The 23,662-nt window shown below is 34.4% G+C and overlaps 1 protein-coding gene across 2 annotated transcripts in view; it reads left to right on the top strand.

Moving 5' to 3' along the window:
* The window catches only part of LOC150097521 (endoribonuclease LACTB2), a 93,485-nt gene that overhangs the window by 33,013 nt on the left and 36,810 nt on the right, over nt 1–23,662 (top strand). For both annotated transcript variants that reach the window (XM_090407190.1, XM_090407191.1), the window contains exons 3-4: nt 7,808–7,928; nt 22,223–22,325. In XM_090407190.1, the coding sequence (XP_090263316.1) occupies nt 7,808–7,928; nt 22,223–22,325 (224 nt within the window). The remainder of the gene's footprint in view (nt 1–7,807; nt 7,929–22,222; nt 22,326–23,662) is intronic.

Below are 23,662 nucleotides of genomic sequence, written 5' to 3'. Positions count from 1 at the left end.
ATCTGTGCTTTATTCTCTTCTTCTAGAACTATTTTTCCATTTTCGTCTCTTAGAGACACTATTTGCTTTTTCCTCAGTTTTCCAGAAATTTCGTTGATTTTCTTATACAGATTGAAATTATCATGTTTCTGTATAATTATAAAATTATAAAAAATATAAAACAACAGGAATTACCATTCCTGTTGTTTTATATTATTCACATAACCTACTTCTTCAATACTTGTTGTTACGATGGCATTCTTTAAGCTATTCCAAAGAGATTGCACGCTTTTATTTTCTTCTATGTTAATCTGTTGTAATCGCAGGTTAAGCTGTGTCTTGGCACTTTTATTTATGTTCGGGTCTTTCAGTTTTTCTACATCAATTTTCTTTTTCTTCTTTTGTGATTTTTTAGCTGATTTTAATCTAAGACGTACTTCTGCAACTATGGGATTGTGGTCTGATGAGATATCTGCTCCAGGATAAGTCTTTGCACTCTTTATACTACTGTGGAATCTTTTATTTATCAGTATATAATCAATTTGATTTCTGACAATGCTATGTTGGTTATCTTGAGGCAATTTCCAAGTGTACAGTCTTCTGGGTGGAAGTTTAAACCAGGTATTTGCTATTGTTAGATCTTCTTCCTGACAGAACTGGACTAGGCAATCTCCTCTGACGTTTCTGGTGCCTAAGCCATGTTCGCCAACAATTTCTCCATCACCCCCCTCTTCCCACTTTTGCATTGAAGTCACCCATCACTATGTTTATATCATGTTTCTTTGTTAGGTTTTTAATCTCTTTTAGGTGTTCATAAAACTCTTCAACATCTTCTTCACTTTTGTCAGCTGTGGGTGCATAAGCTTGGATCATATTTATGTTAATGGGGTTTTCCTTAAGTTGTAACAGCATTATCCTTTCAGAAAATGGAATCCAATTTATTACTGATTTATTGATTTCTTCATCTACTATTACAGCTACACTATGTTCTCATCATTCCCAGAGTAATACATTGTCATATTATCTTGTTGACACTTTCCAGATCCTGGCCATCTTGTCTCGCAAATTCCCACAATCCGGATGCCCAGCCTCTTCATTTCTCTTGTGGCATTTCTTAATTTGTCAGCTTCATACAGAGTTCTGACATTCCAAGTTGCAATTTTAAAAGTGGACCATTTTGAGCCCGGAGATTCTTCGCACCTCTGTCCCATTTAAGGGACACCGGAACTTGGGGCCAATTGTAAGGGTTTGCTTGCCATGGTGGTTGTTCTGGAGATAAGGTAGAGCAGTAGTTTCTGCGTTTGCTTTCTGCTCTGCAGTATTACAGACATACACAATATAATCATATTGCCATCTGTAAATCTCTGATCACAAGCTTTTCCGTCATCATTTGGCTTCAACCTTGTGTCAGTACTGACAATGCTGCTTCCCAATGTCAGGGGCTAAGTTAAGAACCTTAATTTTGATGTTTATTTGGATTCTCAGCTGTATTGGAGCTGAGGGAAATGAGAATGCAGATGCATTGCTAGATCAGCTCATACTTTTTTGACATACTGTTTGGCAGTACCGTATACAGACTACAGACAATTTATATGAATCAGAGCTATTTGTCCAATGGCAGTCATCATGCAGGAAGCACTGACAAACAAATTATATGATCAAATTACATGATATTAAGCCTAAAATTAATCATTGGCAGTTTAGTCAATGTAGAAACAGAAGAGAGGAGAGGAGGAAGTTGTTCTTGCTAGACTCCACATAGGTCACAGTCATTTTATGCATACTTATTTACTGAGGGCCAATGACCCACCTATATGTGAAAAATGCAACATGTGTCTTACCATTTATCATATTCTGGTGGAGCACCTGCCTTTTATGCAGGTGCTCCACCATGAAAGAGAGAGAGAGAGAGAGAAATGAAATTTTTCCCTATCTAGCCATATACACTCAGGTAGATGTTGCAGATTCAGACAAATTGCATAACATTTTAACTTTTTTACAAAGAATTAATTTATACACATTTGATTATAAATTTTATTTATATAGATACTGCATTGCTTAACTTAATTTTTGTACAAACATACTACAGGTAGACTCTTGACTATCCGGCCTCCGTACTATCCGGAGCCTGGATTTTATCACAGAGAATTATAATAATACACACGGAGAATTATTATAATATAATAATATTATAATAATTCTCCGTGATAAAATGAAGAATACGTACTGTAATTTACTTTGTCAAGGCATTGCAAGCAGGCATCTGCTACAATCCTCCTAGGTGGCGTGTTATGCACAACTTGTGACATGCAAAGTGCAGATTTCCTGCTTCGTCAGTTGTGTATCGGATGTCCACAAGTGCGGAATATGTTTGCCACTGTTCCTGGTTACGTTAGTAAATTGTTGTTTGGTGTGCTTCGTTGTTTTTTATTAAAGATTATGAAATGGGTGATAAAATAACTGACAACGATATTGTGGAAATGGTGACACAGGGGGAAGAAGAAGAGAAGGAGGAGGCATCCTTAGATGACAGGAAAAATTTCATCCCACATTCGGAAGGGTACAAGATGATTGAGGCAGCGCTGCGCTGCATTACTGAGCAGGAAGAAGCAACACCAGCTGATAGCATCTGCTTGTGTAAGTGGAGGGACATCGCGTTGTGGAAGAGGGCTAAAAGGGTGAAGCAGTCATCTTTCAAGGACTTTTTCAAAAACTAAAAACTGTAAGTTTTGACTCTTTCATCTTAGGCCTACCTTTTCACATTTGTGTGAAAAGGTAGGCCTAGAACTCCGGCCTGCCCTTTTGCCGCATTAGGCCAGATAGTTGAGAGTCTACTGTATTTACTAATTTATCTCTATTTATTAATACTCTCTATCTATTAAAACTTTGTGTACTGTTGTAACCTTTGCTATAGTGCAGTATGACCCTGCTGACTTGTGCCAATAAGTCAACCAACCACATTTTGTTATTTATCATGTTCTGGTGGAATGCCAGCACTTCACATAAGAGCAGAATGAAGTTTTTAACTTTTGCCAGAAATAATAAATTGATTATAAGTTCTTGTATATACATAGATAGTGCATTGCTTAACTTAACTTTTTAAAATTTGCTTTTTGTACATGTTAATTATACAAAATATTAAGAAGCATCACTACCTTTCATTTAATGTATAGCAATATACAATATAAATCACCAATGAAGAGCTCTGTTAGAAGATACAACCAAAACAGAATCTAATGCAGAAGATTATAAAATGGAAACTGCAATTATTTGGACATCTGTAGAATGAGTGAGGACCGGAAGATAAAGACATTTATGTTTGGTATTTTGGATGGTTTAAACAGAAGAGGTAGACCTTACAGAGAATGGATAGACGATATAAATGACTGGTGTGGAATGGGTGTACAAAAACACTGTGCATTGGACAAAGAAAGGTGGAAGAAGATAGTGAAACAGGCATCAGACATCAATGGGCAGTGAGTCCATGGTTCGTGATGATGATGATGATGAATATACATGTCCAAAAGAAAGTGTGTTTTACATTACGAGATCCTAAGGCAATTGATGTGAACAGCTATATACAAGTAGCCTGGTCATGAAGATAGTACATGCAAATTTCGTTTGCTTACAATTAAGCAAAGGCATTTGCCATCATAAACAACAATATAATTTCTTGTCAAATATAATTTACTTTATAACCAAATGAAAAAAAAAAAAAACTTTCCTCAGCAAGAACAGTTAATCAGATAATGCTAAACCTTGAATCATTTGTTTTTGATATGCTCTGGCTCAAAATATCTCACAACTGGCTTTTTTAATTATTTAGCTTTAAATTTGATTTTCTTCAATACAAATACCAAACAGTGAGGTCAGTTTCCTGACACACTTCCAAGTTTACTGTATAGCAATGTACATGTCCAAAAAAAAGAGTGTTTTGCATTATGAGATACTAAGGCAATTGATGTGAAATTATGCCAATTAGATTGGCCATGCTGAAAGAGATGCTGAGATATTTACCATCAGCAATGATCTTTCACAAATTGTCCATCTACCCACCAGAATACCTGATAATTCCCCCCCCCCCCTCCCAATACATTTGATCTTTTCTTAATGAGCCTGATAAATATACCATATATATGCTAACTCTCCTCTTGATTAACTCTGACCAAGTCATTTCTGCAAAATGCTCTTCACATAGCTATTATATATATATATATATACACACACACACACACACACACACACACACAGGGTTAGCCTAAAAGAAATAGACAGTTTAAATGCTTTATAAATTGATTTTTTTTTTTTTACATCAGAAATATTTGTTGTGTTACAAAAGGGTCACACATAGAATAATTGTAACTTACCCGTGTAAACTTCAGGATGTACTCTTCAAACCATATAAGTATTTGATCCATGCTATTAAAACTCTTCTTTCTGTAAAACTTTAAAAGTGTCTATTACTTTTAGGCTAGCCTGGTATATATATATATATATATACAGTAAACTCTTGATTTAACAGACTATTAGGGGCTAAGGGTTGTCTGTAAAATCAAAAGTCTGTTAAGTCGTGAATCTTAGGAATAGCATTGAAAATAAAACACTTTCAGTAGTACAGTATTAGTATATTTTAATGAAAATATTTTTATGTAAATACCATTTTAGAGGATTGGCCTTGAGAACAACATCAAGTTTCAGTTGCTTTCCACTTTTATACTGTTTCTTAATAATTAACAATCAAAACTGATCATTAATTATTAACTCTGGATGTGAAGATGTGCCTATAAATGAGATGATGTCCATGTGTTCTCTAACCACTGATAGTTTTGGACTAGCTGGAACCGTTTCTTCCTCATTGTCAACTTCCTGATCGCCCTATAGATCATCTTCAGCAATCTCTTCCTGGCTGAGAATTTGGTAGCCTGGGTCACCCTCGTCACTATCTAGCCATTGTTCAATGTCATTCTCACTGACATTATCACCAGCTCGCATCAAAGTTTCATGGAAATCAGAGGTTTTAAAACCTCTGAAATCGTATTCTGGTTCACTTCCGTTCAGTAACTTGGTCCAGCCATTAGCCAATATTTTTGTATTTATCTCCTTCCAAGTGGCAGCAAAATTAAAGACTGCAGACTGGATGTTGTATGCATGAAAATTTTGAAGTGTTCTTGCTCCTCTTGTATCTTCTTTGGGGTTGTTTTCATTCTCCAAGACAATCATAACATAACCTCTTCAAGAAACTTCTTCTTATACAACCTCTTGCAGGCATCAGTGACTCCCTGGTCTATCATGAGGCTGTATTATAGAAGTGGTTTTTGGAGGAAGGATGATACATTTTATTCTTCCATTCCTGCTAATCAACTTCTCAACATTAGGATGCACTGATGCATTATCAAGAAGTAAAATAGCTTTTACATCTTCAGGAGAGATTTTCAGGACTGCTTCTTGGTAGTTTTGCACTTCAGGTATGAAGTTATTGAAAAACCATTTCAAAAAAATATCATTTATAAATCAGCCATTCCTTGAACTGGAAGAGATGACAGGCAACTGGCACATAACATTCTTCAAAGCGCAAAGCTTTTCGTGCTGTTCCAGCTACCATCAGCTTGAGGTGATGTGTGCCATCACCTCAAGCTGATGGTAGCTGGAACATCTTGTATGATAAACTGTGAATTATGTGAATTTAAATTAATGTATCTATATGTCTAGTATGAATGTAAGTCAGCAAAAGGGGCAGATATGAGAGAAATCATTAGTGAAATATTATAAATGAAAGAATGCATATTATTCAGCATCATAGGGCAAAGATCGCCCTAATACTATAAAAGCAGCGTAAGCACCCGCAGGCATTACATCTAAGAAGACATCATGACGCATACGTTCCCAGAAACAAGAAGTCCCATATGTTGATCGGTGAAGTCACCCAGCCTGAGACCAGTGGGTGAGACGATAAGAGAAATTCAAACTCGGAAAGGTTGCGCTCTAGGGGAGCGAATAAAAGTTTTTTCTTGTTCCTGCATTTCTCTTCGTGTGCTCCAAGAGTTCATCGCAGTTCAGCTCTCGTTTTTGAGGGGTGACTTACGAAAAGTTCCGGCATGACACCGCATCAGATTTCAGACTGTAGCGAGAAGGTCATCGACGTAAAACCTTAGCAGAGAGATAGCGCCCAGCTCAGGCAAGCATATGTAACCCATGTGGCGATAAGATTGAGGCCCAGAGTCGTAACAAAGAAGGAAGGACGAAAGAAAACCGATAAAGAATAGATAAGTACTCTCACTTGTTCTAGCCCCTTTTGAGAATTGACTAACAGTGTTAAGAGAATGCATCTTAAAATTTGTAATGGAAGAAAGAGTGAAGAACTAAGATTTATATAAATGACTATGCTTTTGAAATGAACTTTAAGAACTTTCAGTTAGATAGAGATTCTGTCGTAATTAATCCGAGAGAGATTATTTATGTGCTAAAATGCCTAAATGTCCAATTGAGCTGTAATTAAGAATGTATTATATGTTGAGTTTTGAATTTGCTAACATTTTGAAGTCAATGCATAATTGTTTTAAGAGTAAGAGGACGAGAGAAAGGTAAGGTAGAAAATTAAATTAGAATTGACAACTACTTTAACTTGTATGGCATTATATAATGAGTTTAATAAATATTTTGGTTCCTTATTTACATGTGTTTCTGATCATGATGACTGACCCTTCATAAAACTTCGAACCTGTGATCGTGTGTGTGTGCGGGAATACCCCAATTGAAAATAGTAGGGCACGACTGCAAATAAAATAAGCCAGAGAACCCAAGGCTTCTAAGAATGCAATTAACATTATTAGTGGCACCTGATATTCTATGATTACCCTAAAGGCTGAGTTTATCTCCTACCTTAAGGCCCAGGCTGGCACAGATAAAAAATAAATTTTGCCTGAGTGACCAGGATAACTCATGGAATTCAGGGAACAGGTAATGTCTGGTGGCCCTTAAAAGGTTAAATTACATAAGAAAAGGTATAAGAGAAGTGAGACATAACGTTAAGATTAATATTAATGAAGATCACATAACAATGGCAACCTACTTAACAAAGAGGTACATGCGATAGAATTGGATATAGCGGCTGAAGTAGGAAAGGATAAAGTTAAATAAATTGCCTCGATATATCAATATCAGAGATATACGACGCAACAAATGGCACAGTCGGCATCTCTTTTAGGACTTCCAGGGTAACAGCACCAAAATCTACCCTAAAAAAAGGCTTAATGCTGTCCAGAAAAGTGCAGTCCAATTAATTGATGACCCATCTCTCTCTCTCACACTCCAGTCACTTTTTCACATTTATTCTCTTTCTGTCCTAATATTATCTCTCTGTAGTTATTTTCATGGACAGTGATCTGCTTAACTGATTCCCATTCCTCTACTTTCCTTTAGGCATGTGAACACATAAACAGTTGCTAATCAACATCCATTCACTGTTCAGCTTATTATACTACTGTGTTAGATGTTTTGCAGTCTATAAAATGCTAGGGAGGTCATGGATTAAAAGGAATCGTGAATGTTTTCCCCCCACCTCAATCAATATTCACATGATTTTCCCCCCCTGTAATCTGTGAAATTACTGCAGGATCACAAAGTGATGATCAAGTAAATTGGACTGAAGGAATATAATGAAAAGCTAGAGGAAATCTTATCAGTATATTCTACAATAAACTTAATGTTGTATGTAGAATATACTGTATAGAATTTTAAGTTTTTTTTTTTTTTTTAGGATTCACATCATAAAAATTTTAATATCTTTAGACCTTACTACCTATATGATTATTTAAAATTTTTATTATAGAGTGCCCAGTTTTAAAGCTTCATCATCCTTCAGGTGTTCAGGATTCTCCTCCATCTGCTGAGATAGACTATACTTACATCAAGGATGGTGAGATAGTGAAAACAGAAGGTGCTACACTTAAGTGAGTTTCTTAAAATAATTCTCATATTTTAGGCATCATATTGCACCAAATATATGAGAGAGTGTTTTTAATCATACGTGTGTTAGAAAGGTTCTGTCACAATCATATTGATTGTTCAGTTTTCATCATATGATGTAATTTTATTTCTTGATGCATACTCAAAGTATTATTATTATTATATAGGTATCTCCAAGGACAGAAGACTCATTGTGGGAGATCCATTATTCACACAATACCTATCATACCTCACCTTAAACTCATACACTGATGCCACAACCACCTCTGCCCATATTGCTAGTCTAAGTCTTCCTGCAGATCTCTGCATCATCTTCATTTACCATTGTTGGATCGTACATCCTGGCTCTGAATCTGCCATCTTGTTAGAACGTAGTTCTTATTTAATTTATCTGTTTTTTATTATCTTAATTAATTGTTGGTTGATTACTAATCCAAATATAGAGAAATTTATATTATCCTGTGCCACCCTATATTCAGATTAGTCTATATAATATAGTGGAATCAATCATCAACTAACTTTAGCAATCTCACTTTTCTACAGGCCGAGTTTAAAATAAATATTTTAAAGACAAGGTCCGATAAACTTTATGAGCTGTGCAATGAAGAAAAATCAGGCAAACAACAAATTGAATCCAATAAAATAAACATTTAATACAGGGTTTTAGAACATGTACATTTAAGTAAAACTTTAAAAACAAGAAAATGCAAATCAGCTTAGTCCAAATACTCATAACAAACATAAGACATTAGGCATCGCACATTCAGCTGTTAATACTATATTCATCCGAATAATTGAAGATGGTCCACATAGTTCAATGTTACAGAATCTCACAGTAATTATTCTTAAAGTAGAATTCTCTAATTCTCTCTTAGTCAACTAACACTTAATTTAATTATGAGGCAGTTATCACTTCAAGGGGGAAACACTTTAAAGCTTCATACTTCGGCTATTTTTAGTAGAACGCCACAGTTGATGTTAAGATATATCAGGTGGAGCTAACTCTTATATCTTAATGCTGAAATATAAAAAAAATGGATTGCTCTTACCGGGTTACATCTTTTTCACATTGGATTCACTATAGGCACACTTAAAACTGTAGTTAACTATCACTCTGAAGCAACACTATTCAAAAGAAATCTTTACTATAATAACTGAAATATTAAACATAGAGCTTCATAAGTCATGATGGACTCGTATTAGGTAATCTACTTATTCCTTATTTATTACTATGCATTAAATTCAGCCATGCACTGTTCTTCTTCAAAACAACTGGAATTCATCATAATTTTAGAATTCCATAGAAATATTCCGAATTGCCTATTAATTTCCCAGTCCTTTCATAATCTATTTACAGCATTTCCAAATCCCCATTACTGCCACCCCTTACTTCACTCCTTGCTGTCCATAAGCTTTCTCCCCTTGTTTTCCTTCGTTCTCCCATTAAATACATTCATTCTTCCTGCCAAAATCTGGTTCTATCCAGTTCAGCTTATATCAACTTCTTCTCCCTTCGAATACCGTAGCTCACACTCCATGCACGCACTATCTAAAATTAACTCTGTTTCCTTGACAACAGCCAATCAAATCCAATCAGAAGAATTACATAAAAATACTTTCTCTTTCAGTAATGATAAATAAGAAAATATCATAGTTCACATAGGGTACATTAAACATATATATACAGTTTCTTACAATATTATTATAGGAATAAATTAAATAAATTGAATGACATTTTTATATAGAGGCTTTTTTATTACTATTACATTACTTAAGATTATATTATTAAATAGTAATAAACAAAATTCAAGGCAATTATATGAATAACACACTATAAGCGAGAGATAAACAATAAATAATATTTACAAGTCTTTTGACATGGAGGATCATGTTGGATTCTGAAAGAAGTATTAACAATTTTTATTTCTCTTCATTTAGAATCCAACACCATTGCTCTTTCCAGTTTAGCCTCATCAGCAAACGACTGAATATTTCCTGTTAAATCATTTTCTATATCTTTGATATACAAATTAAACAACAGAGGACCAAGTATTGAGCCTTGTGGGACACCACTGGTCACTTGCTTCTGGACTCAACTCCTCCATAAGTCACTCTTTAGTATCTGTCCATCAGCCCCCTCTAATCTAAATCACCAGATTCATATCCATCTTCATTTGCTCCATTTTATGCAGTACAGTTCTATGTGGAATCTTGTCAAATGCTTTTGTAAAATCTAGCAATATCACTGAGTAGACATTTCCCTTATCTAACTCCATTGTTACTTGAATAGAAAAAGTAAACTTTATTTTTTACTTTATTTTTAAACTTTATTTATTACTAAACAGTACCTATCCTTCACATAAACCATGTTGTCTCTTATAAAGTATCATATTCCTATTCACCCAATCCTCCAATACCTTAACCACAACTCCTAAGATGCTGATTAGCCTATAAGTTTAATACTTCTGTCTTGGACCCTTTTTTTTATGCAAAGGAACTATTTTGCCCTCTTTCCATTCCTATTGGCACCTTTCCAGTACTGAGACTTAAATTAAGCAGCTTAGTCAGAGAAGTTGATAATTCCCTTGCACATTCTCGTAATACATGAGCCAGTATGCTGCCATTTAATCCCATGGCTGTGTTCATATTGAGGTTCTGTAATATTTTAAGCACATCCATTTCTTCAATCTCTATTCTTCTATCTGGCATTGCAGTATCACCACCTAGATGATGGTGATATTGCAATATCACCGCCATCATTGCAATGACATCTGCAAAATGCTCAATCATTAATTCAACTATTTGATTTGGTTCTGTTACCTCACTGCCATTGGCACTTTTTAAAGTCGTCCTTCCATAATCTTTCCTCCTTGTACTTGCCACATAATGAAAGAACTTTAGGATTTCTTTTAGCCTCATCAGCTAGCTTTCTGTAATAATTAGTTTTAGCCTTCATTATCCTACTGGTCACCCTTCTTGCCTGCACCTTATACTGCTCGTGGGCATGCTGATCAGTTTTTTCTTTATAATCCCTCCACAGCATTTTCTTTGTGTGTAACTCCTGCTTAATGAAGCTGTTCAGCCATTTAATTCCTACCTGATTTATCCTTCTGACTCTAGGTATACCTTCAGATACTGCTTTCTTCAAAAACTCTTGACTACCCACTATCTCTCTTCTCAATTCTTATCTCATGGCTCTGCTGAGAGCTGATTCCTTAGCTTGTCATAATCACTGTCAGTGCCAGGTTATTTTGCATTAATTATTTCCTGATTTCATAAAATAAAATGTTTCTAATTGACGTTAAACAAAATAAAATTGTCTTTCAGGTTAAATTAATAGGTAAATTAATAGGGCTTTTTTTATTTTCTTTTTTAATTAATTTGAAAATTCTCTGATAATTCATTTACAAAAAAAAAAGTTAGAAAATGCTGAAATTTAATATTTTAAAATGTTAATGTTTTAAAATATTTATCTTAATTGAATTTTAAATAGCAGGAAGTTCAAATCATTTAGGTAAGGAACAAAAAAGAACCAAGAGTTAAATAGTAAAATAGTGTGATGTGTGAGGGATAAGGAAAGAATTCATACCTAAATCATATATCACTATCTAATTTTGATATTTTAGTAAAGTATGAATAAAGCATAGCTTGAAGTTTTGCGCCCCTTCATGGCTTGCACCTTAGTTTGCCTAAATGGTAGTGCCAACCCCGGTCATAATCATCTACTTTGTAATTTTACGTAAATCAAGACTACATGATCACTTTCTCCATGTGAAAAAGCATATCTAGATTGGTTAGTGTTTTCTGTAATGTAATGATCAGATCCAGCACTCTTGAGCCTCTTGTTCCCTCCATTAGATGTTGTCTCAGGTAATTATCTCTTAACTGTATAAATTAATTATGGGAGATTTCAACTATGTGCTCATAGTTGAAATTTCTCATAATAATTAATTGACCCATACTCATCATGCCAATTTGTGAGTGCATGTCATCTACATTCTCCCTTATACTCCGTGGATTATCCTGTTGGCCTCTAGCCCACATCAGATAGCTTCAAATGAACTTCCCTCTGAATCCTGTGATGTACTTCTACTCTTTTGGCTTAAATTCCTCTGCTGTCATTAGCAAAACTCTTTTCCCCATCCTGTTCCTTCTGTCCTCTCTGAAAGACTCATCATGGGAGACCCACTCTATCTCTTAACACATTACCAGTCACACATCTCTCTTTAAACCTATTCACTATTGGGGCACTCACAACCACTTTTGGCAATCTATTCCGTTCATTCACCACACTCCAAGTAAAGAACCTAGTCTTCACCCTTACTAACCACACTCTTAGACAACTTCCAAGTGTGACCCCTTGTTTTCCTCCTACTCCCCATCTATGGTAAAATTTCTTTCTATTGTATCCCCTCTCCTCCACCTTTCAGCTGAACTCTGCAACCCACACACTGTCAATCTATTCTCATAGGGAACATTCCACAGACCTGTCACCAACTTGGTCACTCGTCTCTGAATCCTTTCCCAATGGTTGGGTGAGTATATGCTCCCCATGGTGTCTTCACTTTGTAGTGGTGGTGATGATGGGGACTTGTGCATTCCAATGATCATGTAAGTTATACAGGTAGTAGCATTGCTACCACAGGGTCTCCCAAGCTGAACAAGTTACAGGTGAGGGGGTCAGATGAAGAGAGTCACCCTGATCCTCCAGGTTAGGGATTGAGCATCAGGTCAACAACCTCAACTCATAAATAAATTGCTAGTCACAAAACATGTACCAAGTAATCTTCATCCAGCGAAGATTAACTTGGTACATGGATTTGACTTAAACCTGGGAATAACAGTTTTCAAATAGGTTCTTGGAATGTGAGAAGCTTGTACAGAGTTTGAGCATTTCAAAAAATCATGCATGAATTAAATAAATATAAAATGGATCTGGTAGCAATACAAGAGACGATGGATAGGAGAAGGTAATTTGCAGAAAGAGAATCTTTTGCTACTTTATGGTGGAAACAATATAGATAAACATTAATTTGGAACAGGTTTCATCGTTAGGAAAAAATTGTGGTCATCGCTGATCGAATTTGAAGCTTTTAATGAAAGAATTAAACATTTCAGCTACTTAGGCACTATTTTTAGTGAAGATGGTAAATTAAATATGGAAATAGACAACAGAATCAACAAATCTGGTATGATAGGAAGTCATCTGAATAAATTTATACACTAAATTAGCTGTATACAATACAGTGTTTAAACTAATTTTAACTTATGGATCTGAGAGCTGGGTCAGAAGTAAAACACTTGATCAAAGACTAGAGACAGCAGATATGAGGATCCTGAGAAAGATTAGAGGCATGAACAGATGGCATCAATGGCAATATCATATTAAAAACGAGGATATTAGGGAAAAACTTGACATTGTCTGCATCCAGGAATGCGTTAGCAGAGCTAATCTCAGGTGGTATGGTCACTTAAACAGGATGGGAGAGGAAAAATTAGCAAAATAAGTCTCCCCGTATGGTAGGAAAAAGATCCAGAGGAAGACCAAGATTTAGGTGGATTGGTAACAGTAAAAAATGCTTTAGAAGATAGAAATATAAGATCTGATAATGTTGGAGTCTTAACATTTAACAGACTGATTTGGAGGAAAATTGTAGATAGGAAGTTAGTAATGATGTAAATTTGTCATGTAGTACTATCATATCCTGTACACCCCTTGAGGGTATATATCAGGAATTTGATGATGATGATAATGAAAGAATAAGTAAACTAAGAGTACAAGCAAAGTGGTTCAAAATAGCCTTATTAATGTGCACATAACTACAGAAGCTGCAGAGGAGGGGGAAAAAAGATCAATTCTATGAAAACCTAGAACTAATTCTTGAAAAAATTCCAAGACAGAATATAATCATTTTATTAGCAGATTTCAATGCAAAAATTGGAAAAGATGAATTATATAAAAATATTATTGGAAACCAAAAGCCTTCATGAAGACATAAATATTCATGGAGAAAGATTAATTAATTTAGCCACATTCAGAAATTTAATCATTTTTGTAGCCTGCTAACAGCAAGCTACAAAAAATTGCTGCTGAAAAACTATTACAAATCAAATGAATATTTAAATGTAAATCATAATCAGGCAGAAAATGACCAGTCTACCATTGATAACCTGAAATTTAAATGTGTCATCTCCTTCAAATATCTTGGAACATTGCTTACTTGAGATAATGAAATTAGTACAGAGATAAAAACTAGAATATGTGCTGCCAATAGATCTTCTCGTTCACTATGTCATTTACCATCTTCCAAAATTCTGTCAAGTGGAATTAACAGAAATATACAAGACAGTCATTAGACTTATTGTTCTATATAGAGCAGAAACCTGGAGAATAACTGGCCATGATGCAAAAGTGTTGCAGATCTTTGAAAATAAAATCCTCAGAAAAGTCTATGGACTGTAAGAGATAAATAAAGAAGAAGACATAACCAAGAACTATATAAATTCCATAGATACCTACTACTTATTGATGAAATTAGAACATGCAGATTGAGATAGCTTGGACATATGGAAAGAATGGGTGAGGAGAGAAAGCTAAACAAGCATTCAATATGAAGCCTGATGAAAAGTGACCTAGAAGTATAACACGGATGTGATGGAAGAATAATATCTAAAAAGACTTAGCTGAGATGGGAATTCAGAATTGGAATCAAAAGTTCAAGACAGAAAGAATTGGAAGAAGTTGGTATATGCAGCCAAGAACCTTAGCTGTTCAGCAAGCTGAAGAAGAAGATTGTTGGAAAGCTATAAAAAAGAGAACAAAATAATAATAAGCATAATCAATTAATTGTAAACATACCTGATTTGTTCAGATATATATATATAAAATTTCTTAATTTGTTAAGAAATTTTATATTTATTAACATATTTTTTATATTACTACTAAAATTTATAATTTTTTTACTGTGTCAGAAAAGATATTTAAAATAAATGATTGCATATGTTAAAATTTTTAATTAAAAAAGCACAAATTCCAAATCATAAGAAATAATTATGCTAAATACTACTATATTCATTAATTAAATTATATTTCTACAGTTATAATGATCAATATAACTTATTGATACATTGCTGATATGGTTCCATGTTTAGGAGTAAATAATTAGTAATGCCAGGAAAAATGGAGTAGTGTGAACAGAATAAGTACTATTAAATTATTTTAAATCATTATCTCACTTAGATGTTTTATGTGAAGAAAATTTTGCATTTTTCAATAGATATCATTCTTCCTGTTTTGTATCCATAAACTACTAACAGCCATTTTGTTAATTATATTTGATAAAAAATTAGGTTATTTATACATAGAGGTTAACTAATTTTAAGTTCAGCTCAGTTGCCTCGGTATCCCTTAATGCTTTTTACATTATGAGAAGGGCCACTAAGCAAGGACTAGTTTCTATCCTTATTATTAAAATACTCTGATGTAGAGTATTTTAAAGACATATTTATCAAATTCTGAAAAGTTCATTGCAATGATGATGATATAAAAAAATTGCTAGTTCCCATATATCTGTGGATATTCTAGTATGAGCAGTATCTCTACTGTGTTAAGCAAGTAGAAAGGCTGTGTAAGCAGTATATACTAGTTTATTTAATGGTATTGATTTATAATGATTGTCTCCCAGATTGTTGGTAAATTGATACAGTCATACATGTTGAGGTTTAGAGTAGGACTTCAGTTCCTTGTGTTATCTGTTACAACTTTTTTTTTTTAAACTAGTCCCACTGTTATACCAGATTGTTGTTGTTTCGTGTACTGTGACAAACCGTTCTTGTGCTCTGAAGATGCTGGATTGACATGACTATAATACCAGAGAAATATCAGCTGATAAGTTAAGAAATATTAATTATTATTTATTATTATTTGGTAACCTCCATGGAGTCAACAGACTAATTGTGGGAGACCCACTCCACCAGCAACATGTCTATCATAATGTGCTTTGAAGTTATTTACATTACCTGCACTCACAAAGCACTCAGGCAATACATTCCACTCACTAACAACTTGCCACATAAAAAATCTACTCCTCACACTCTTCTTCACCACATCTTTATACAACTTCCAGGAATGGCCTCTCATTCTTCCTCTCTTAACATCTACTCTTTTTATAACACTTCTGTATTAATCTGATAGAATCCTTTAACTAACTTGAAAGTTTCTATCATATATCTATTTTCTAACATATATATCATATTATTTATGATATGTATGCTAGAAATATTATATTATAATATTATATATGATATATATACCTAAAACGTTTTTCAGGCAAGTCACCATCCTTTATCAAGAACACTACAGAATTTGTTACATACATCAAGGATATTACAGTTAATGAAGATGACATCATGGCTAGCTTGAACATAACTTCTTTGTTCACTAATATCCCAACAGATGAAGTCCTAACATTACTCAAGGACAAGTTATCCAAAAAAATGTTAGCCTTGCTTACACATTGCATCAGGAAGTAACCGGATACAATGCTTACACATTGTATCAGGTTACTTCAAATTTCAAGATAATATATACAAACAAAATCACGGATTGGCTATGGGTAATCCTTTATCCCCCTGTACTCACAAATATTTACTTAGAGGATTTTGAAACCAAGACAATCTCTTCTTTTATTTTAACACCTAAAGTTTGGAAATGCTATGTAGATGATGTCTTCATTATTTGGAGCCATGGACATGATTCCCTTATGGTTTTCCTCGAACATCTCAATAGCTGACATCAAAGTATTGAGTTTACTGCCGAGCTTGAAATGGATAATTCCTTGCCTTTTCTTGATGTCAAACTGACTCGCTCTTCTGGTAAACTCAAAATATTGATATATAGAAAGCCCACACATACCAACAGATATCTGCATAGTCAGTCCCATCACTTCCCTCCTCATAAGCTTGGAATAATTTCCACCTTGGGACATACAGCCCGTTCTCTTCTGGATGACCGAAATGAACTTCTTTCAGAAATAAACCATCTGAAAACTTCTTTCGAAGTTAATGGATATTCCAAGAGAATCATTGAAAATTTCCTTCTTAATCCTCCTAGACATCACTCAGAAGAAACAAATAGATTCAAAAGCAATATATCTATTCCTTACATAAGTACAGTTTCACATAAATTAGCAAAAGTTCTAAGAAAATACAATATCAGAACCTTGTTCACTCCACTTCCTAAGATCCATTTCTTAATAAGCCACCCAAAACCTTGTCATCATCAACTCAAATACTCTGGTGTATATAAAATATTGTGTGATTGTGATAGTCCTTATTTTGGGCAGACAGACAAATCTGTCGAATTGCGTATGGAAGAACACAAGGGACATTACTTACAAGAGACAGCAAGCCAGTGCATTATCAAGTCATGTCCTTTTCTTGGCTAATCCTAATGATGAAAACCAAAGTCACAAAGTCTGCTGGGAAAAATCTACTAACACCTCCCATTGCAATGATGAACTAGAGAGAAAAATCATGGAATCTAGAGAAATCATCTTCAATCCTGTTCATCTAAATAATAACTTGAGCTACAACCTCCCAGATAGTCATTCAGCTGTAATCATGTACTAGCATTCACGTGATGCTGCAAGCACGCGCTCTCCCAACAATGCAACAAACGAAAGAACAGCTTTAAATACAACTACAACGTTTTCATGCTAATTATGTATAGAGACTCTCTATGTTGTTCATAGTCTTTTAACCTTTGGTGTTTAGTGTTTTTTCTTTTTTCTTTCTTTTATAATGTCACCTGATGAAGTCTGTTACAGGCCTAAACTAGTCGTGTTTTTATATTAAAACCTTTTTACTTAAATTTCAGTTCTTGTCATTCAATTCTTCATAAAAATATGTATGTTAACTGAATTAATAATCATTCTTTCATATTATATATATATTTATATATGTGTCATATTATAATATGCTGCTAATATATATCATTAATGCTGCTAAGAAGGGAGTAAGGGCTAGAATTTTCTCTCATAGGGTGGTGCGTGATTGGAATGGATTGCCATTCAATGTTCTGAGTGCAAGCAGTGTGAATGAATTCAAGAATAAGTATGATAGCTGGTGCATATAGTATGTGGCGCTCTCCTTCAATGAGTCCCTAACTCCCTGGAGGTCTCTCTTAATAATGACAATAATACATATATATATACAGGGTGTTTCAAAAAGAATGTCCTGATTTGAAAATTGTATATCTCTGCTACCACGAACCACAAATGAATGCGACTTGTACCATCTGAATGGCCTTTTCCCAGAGTCTGATATGACGACCGCTAGATGTACAAGTCATCACATCAAACTCTGGACCAAGGCCATTCACATGGTACAAGTCGCATTCATTTGTGGTTCGTGGTTGCAGAGATATACAATTTTCAAATTGCGACATTCGTTTTGAAATACCCTGTATATCACATGCCAGCCTGGTTGGCCGAGTGGTTAGCATATCTGCTGTCCAGCCAAAAGGTTCTGGGTTCGAATTTCACCGTGGGCATGGATATTTGTAATTGTCTGTGAAAATACTAGTGGTGGTGGTTGGCAGTTAATGGTGTTGGTGTAGTTGCAGTTTGTTGTAGTTGGTGGATTGAGTGGGGGGGAGACGGAGAGTCCTAGAGTAGATGCCCTACCTCAGTGAGTCTTTGGACTCGCTGGAGGTGTTACATGATAATAATAATAAATAATATCCCCTCTTTATCTCCTATCCCAACCTCTGTAATCTACATTCTCTCAAATGCTCTTCATAACCAGCACTCCAGAGTTCAGATATCACTTTGGTTATTCATCTTTGGACCCTCTCCAGGTTACTAAATCTGAGCACAATAGTTTAAATGTGGTCTGACCAATGCCTTATATAGATGAACTACCACCACCACCACCTCCTTATCCCTACATGTTAATGTAGGAAGTTTTTTCCCACTAGTTAGACTATAATAAATTTAGTTTAATTCTTTATCCAAGTGTAAGCAAACAAGGTTTGCGCCTGAAGTATCTTCAGGACTGAGGCAACTCGTGGTAAGGTGGACCAAGCTCTCATCACCACTTGTCTTAGTATCTCCCATAATGCAAAGCATATCTCCTTGCGAACATGTATAATGCTAAGCGTTATGGCTCCCACTGACGAGACCTTAATAAAGGTCGAAACCAGTCTGGGTGGTGGCCCTTCCCTTAATTCATAGCATTATACATGTCTGCAAGGAGATGTGCTTTGCATTATGGGAGATACTGAGACAAGTAGTGATGAGAGCTTGGTCCACCTTTACCACGAATTTCCTCAATCCTTTGCGCCTTCAGGTGCAAACTTTGTTTGCTTACAGTTGGATAAAGGATTAAACTAAATTTATTACATGTTAATATACTTTTTATCATAGCAGCAATATGATGTGCAGTCTTTGCAACACATGCGATATGTCCTCTTGTACTTCCTCTATAACAACTTTTTTTGTAACATGGCTTGCTTGATTTTACCTTCATTCATTTCACTCATACTCTATTTATTTGCTTACTCTTGGTAAGCAGTTATGCATTTCTTTGTGTTAGATACTGCCTTATCATTTCCCATGCACCATCAATATCTCAATATCTTTTCTACACGATTCAAATCCAATGCATTGATGCTAGTTGACTATGGAGCTTCTGATAATCACCCACCTTATAGTTCCACTTATAGACCTTCTTGATAACAACACGTTTCTATTTAACTACTTTTCAAAACATAAGATCTTGTGATCACTTTCACCAATAGGTGGCAGTGTTGATATCTCATTCATAACCACATCCTGTGAGGATATCACCAAATCTAAATACTAATAAACCTTGTATTGCTTCCATCACATGCTGCTTTAAAAACTTATCCTGCAGAAACTCAACAAATTCTCTATTATTGCTGTACATTATCTCTTCTTTCCAATCCATTCCTATAATTAAAATCTCCCATTAGGATCATCTTCCTTTTACTTGCCTAACTAATTTGTCTAAACATTTCACAATTAATGCTCTCCTTCCCAGGCCTATAACAGCATCCTATTAGATATACTATTCTACTGATCTCCACACTAAACAGCTTCAAAATTTTCAGACGTATGACTATTTAGCACTTCGACTCTTGAAGGACACAATTCCTCTGCTGCCATTAACAGTACTCCTCCCCCTTTCCTCTCTTCATCTTATTATTCTTTTAGAAAATTCTATATCCCACCATTTCAAGTCCTGACAGTATATCATCGTCAGTCACCAAGTTTCACTTATGCTAATTATCTCTTGGCATGTGGATTCAATCAGTGCTACAAACTCAGCTCTTTTATTTCTGATACTCTGGACATTAGTATACAAACACAACAGTTCTCCACACTTTGAGGCCATCCCATCAATGCAATCACTTTTTATTACTCTCTCTCTCTGCTATAGTGCACTTTTCTCTTTGTCCTGACCATCCCATTTCTCCAATTCTGACTGTGATTTTCATTTATATTCTTATGATCCCCACCATTTTGCACCGCATCACTTTCTTCTACTATAAACACTTCCTCACCCTTGTATCCTCATCCTCTTCCCATCCTTCCACAACTTGCTTCTCACCCTCTCTCTGACTCTTAGTGGTACTAATTTTGTATTAACCCTCTGCACTCTTATTAAATAACATTCGCTCCAAATCACCAATACCATTCAAATGCATTTCATCAGTTTTGAACCATTCTAACTTCCCTTTGAATTGAACACAGGCAGAGAGTGTTCACAAATTGAACACTCTCTGCCTGACTCAATTCAGCCATCTTGTTATTCATCATTATTGCCCTCTTTCTTAGTTCATTACTGTTCGCTACTTTTAATATGGTGCCCACCAATTCAGATGCCCATTCTTTCCTTCTGTGCAAAGCATATGATTTTTGTTTTATTGTACAACCTGTAAAACATATCTTTATTTTTTACCACACCTTTAATGATTGAGAAACCATATTAAGCAACACTATATCATCCTTAGATACTTGCTTCTTCTTATTAACTTCCTTATCATTTACATTAGTTATGCTCTTCTTTAAACATTCAATTTCCTCTTCCATACATTTAACTGACACTTCATTTTCATTAACTCTTACTTAAGCTCTTCTATGTCACTTCAATCGATTTTCTTATTATTCCTTGTAACACCGTTCTCATTTTGGAATGTCCTAGCCTTTCATTGCACTTCTCACATACTATAATATGTTCCTTTTTATCATTTGATCTTTGTGTTGTGAATCAATACTATTAAATAAACTGTTATGTGCAGTGTTAAAGTTTAAAAAACAGTAAATAAGAGAAGAGAAAAAAAAGCAAAACCCCTAGTATCTTTAATGAAAGCAAAGCAGACAGGCTATCCACTCAAACAGCAATGAAGTTACCATTCTTGTAGAATTATATTTTTGATTTACTTTAGAAAATGTGTGAAATTTTTCTTTTTTTTATACTAATGAAAAGTGATGCTAATATAAATAAAGTAAATAATTTAAATGAACAGAAGGGAGAGGTAAGAGGTAATTGTTACAAGGAACAGAGAATAAGGTACATGAACTCATAGGTTTCTAGAGGAGAATACCCAGATTATTAAACTTTAAACCTACACATATTGTTCAAATATGCTACACAGTTTCACCCTTTCTTTGAGTAGGAGATTATCAGTTTGACTCTTTTTTTTTTTTTTTCTTGGTTTAGGCTTTACATAACTAGCAGTGTTTTAACCATTAGCTCTACATATAGCACTTCTGTAAATGTCACGAATTCAGAATCACTTTATTAGAGAAATTAATATGTTTTTAAAGTTATATCACTGTATTAATCAAATTTTATTTTATACATATTTAGTCATTGACATTGATACCATTCAAGAATAGGTAAGCAGAGCTAATTTTAAACATAATGTAGAGAAAGGGTTACCAAAACTGGCATTTGATGCCAGGATTATAGGAATAGATCTGGAGGAAGACCAAGATCTAGATGTTTGATGCATTTAATGGTGCCTTAGAAGACCGGAATATAAGATCTTGACAGTACTGGAGTCCTGACAAATACTAGACTGATTTGGAGGAAAATTGTCAATAGGAAGTTAGTAGTAATGCGAACTTAATTATGTAATACTATCATGGCATCTTGTACACCAATTGTAGATACACATCAATGATTAATGTTGATGTATATTTAGTCATGTAAATACCATTTCACTTTATTTATTAAAACATCCTTTCAGCCTGATCCACACCCCAGGACATACAGAGGATCACATTGTAGTTTTGTTAAAAGAAGATGGAACACTCTTCTCTGGAGATTGTATTCTTGGTGAGGGAACTACTGTGAGTGCTCAGCATGATTACTAATAATGTTCTGTTCAATTAAATTAAAAATATTCATAGTTATGTTAAATCTTTTAGTAGATAAAGAGACTTTTTTTTCCCTTATAAATTTATTGTCTTGAACAAAACGCTTTTTTTTTTTTGTATTAAACAAATTGAACTGTGATGGTTGATGAGAGTTTCCTGTTTATAAGACTCGTGCAGTGTTTCTTTACTGCAATTAGTAAAGATGTGTGAGGCTAACTTCAAGCCATGTTCTGTGTACCCAATGTTTTGAGATCTTTTGCAGATTAAATATTGTTATGAAAACGTGAAAGTAAAATTTGCTATGTTTAAATTCCATAAATAATTAAAAATGCGAGTTCTTATTTTTATTTAGTCATTCAATATGAAACATTATTCTCACTTCAACAGCAACAAAAATAAATAAAGAAAGAAAATAAAGAAAAACAAGTAAGCTAAATTCCTGACTAATGAGCTGATAATGCACAACATGTAGCACCTTCCAGTCAAGCCCACTCTACTTAACCTACAGTGTGTCCTGTCTTCACAAATAGAGCTGTAGCAAACCTTGTCAGCATTACCACCACAGATGCATGCCTTTTCTATATTCATTATGACAGAATTATGGTGACTGCTACAGTGTTTTAGTAATAACTTTAAGATAAACCAAATTAATTAATCAATGTTTTAATTTCCATATTAAGATCATCATCTGAAGTACACCCACAGAACAGGTTACATTAATATACACAGTATACCAGTTTATAACTATTTTAGTTAGTCATTGCCCCTATTAGTTTGACTTCTGGTGTAAAAAAAAAAATCAGAGCTAGATTCTGTTTGTTTTTTTACACTTACTATAGAGAACACATACAGCCCACAGGAATAGTTCGTTATAATGGACAGTTTGCTATGGTGAATTTTCTCTCCTAATGTGCTTTGGTTAGGACTTTGCAAAGATTTGTTATGGTGAGTGAGTTTATTATAATGATGTTTGATATTGCGTGAGTCAAATATATATATCTTGCTGGAGATTAGTTTTACTCATATTATCGACTAGCTAAACACTGGTTAATGTTAGCAGCATCGGAGGAGGCCTAATTACTATAAGATATTGGTATTAAAAATAAGGGGACGTGATTCATATTAAATCTTGTATAACTACATAAAAAGTTGTATATTTTACTAGTTTCTTCTACTCAGTGACATACGTCATCAGGAATATTGTTATTTATTGACTTGAAAACATATAGGAGTAGAATGATTCTTAAAAGATAAACTAATATTAATAGAACCATTAAAATGGTAGTTAACATCATGTTTAGTCACTCAAT

This window comes from Typopeltis vanoorti, chromosome 17, assembly GCF_054136105.1.
Source record: "Typopeltis vanoorti isolate ZY-2024b chromosome 17, IOZ_Tvanoo_1.0, whole genome shotgun sequence".
Lineage (NCBI taxonomy): Eukaryota > Metazoa > Arthropoda > Arachnida > Uropygi > Thelyphonidae > Typopeltis > Typopeltis vanoorti.
This window is presented reverse-complemented; position numbering and strand designations above follow the sequence as displayed.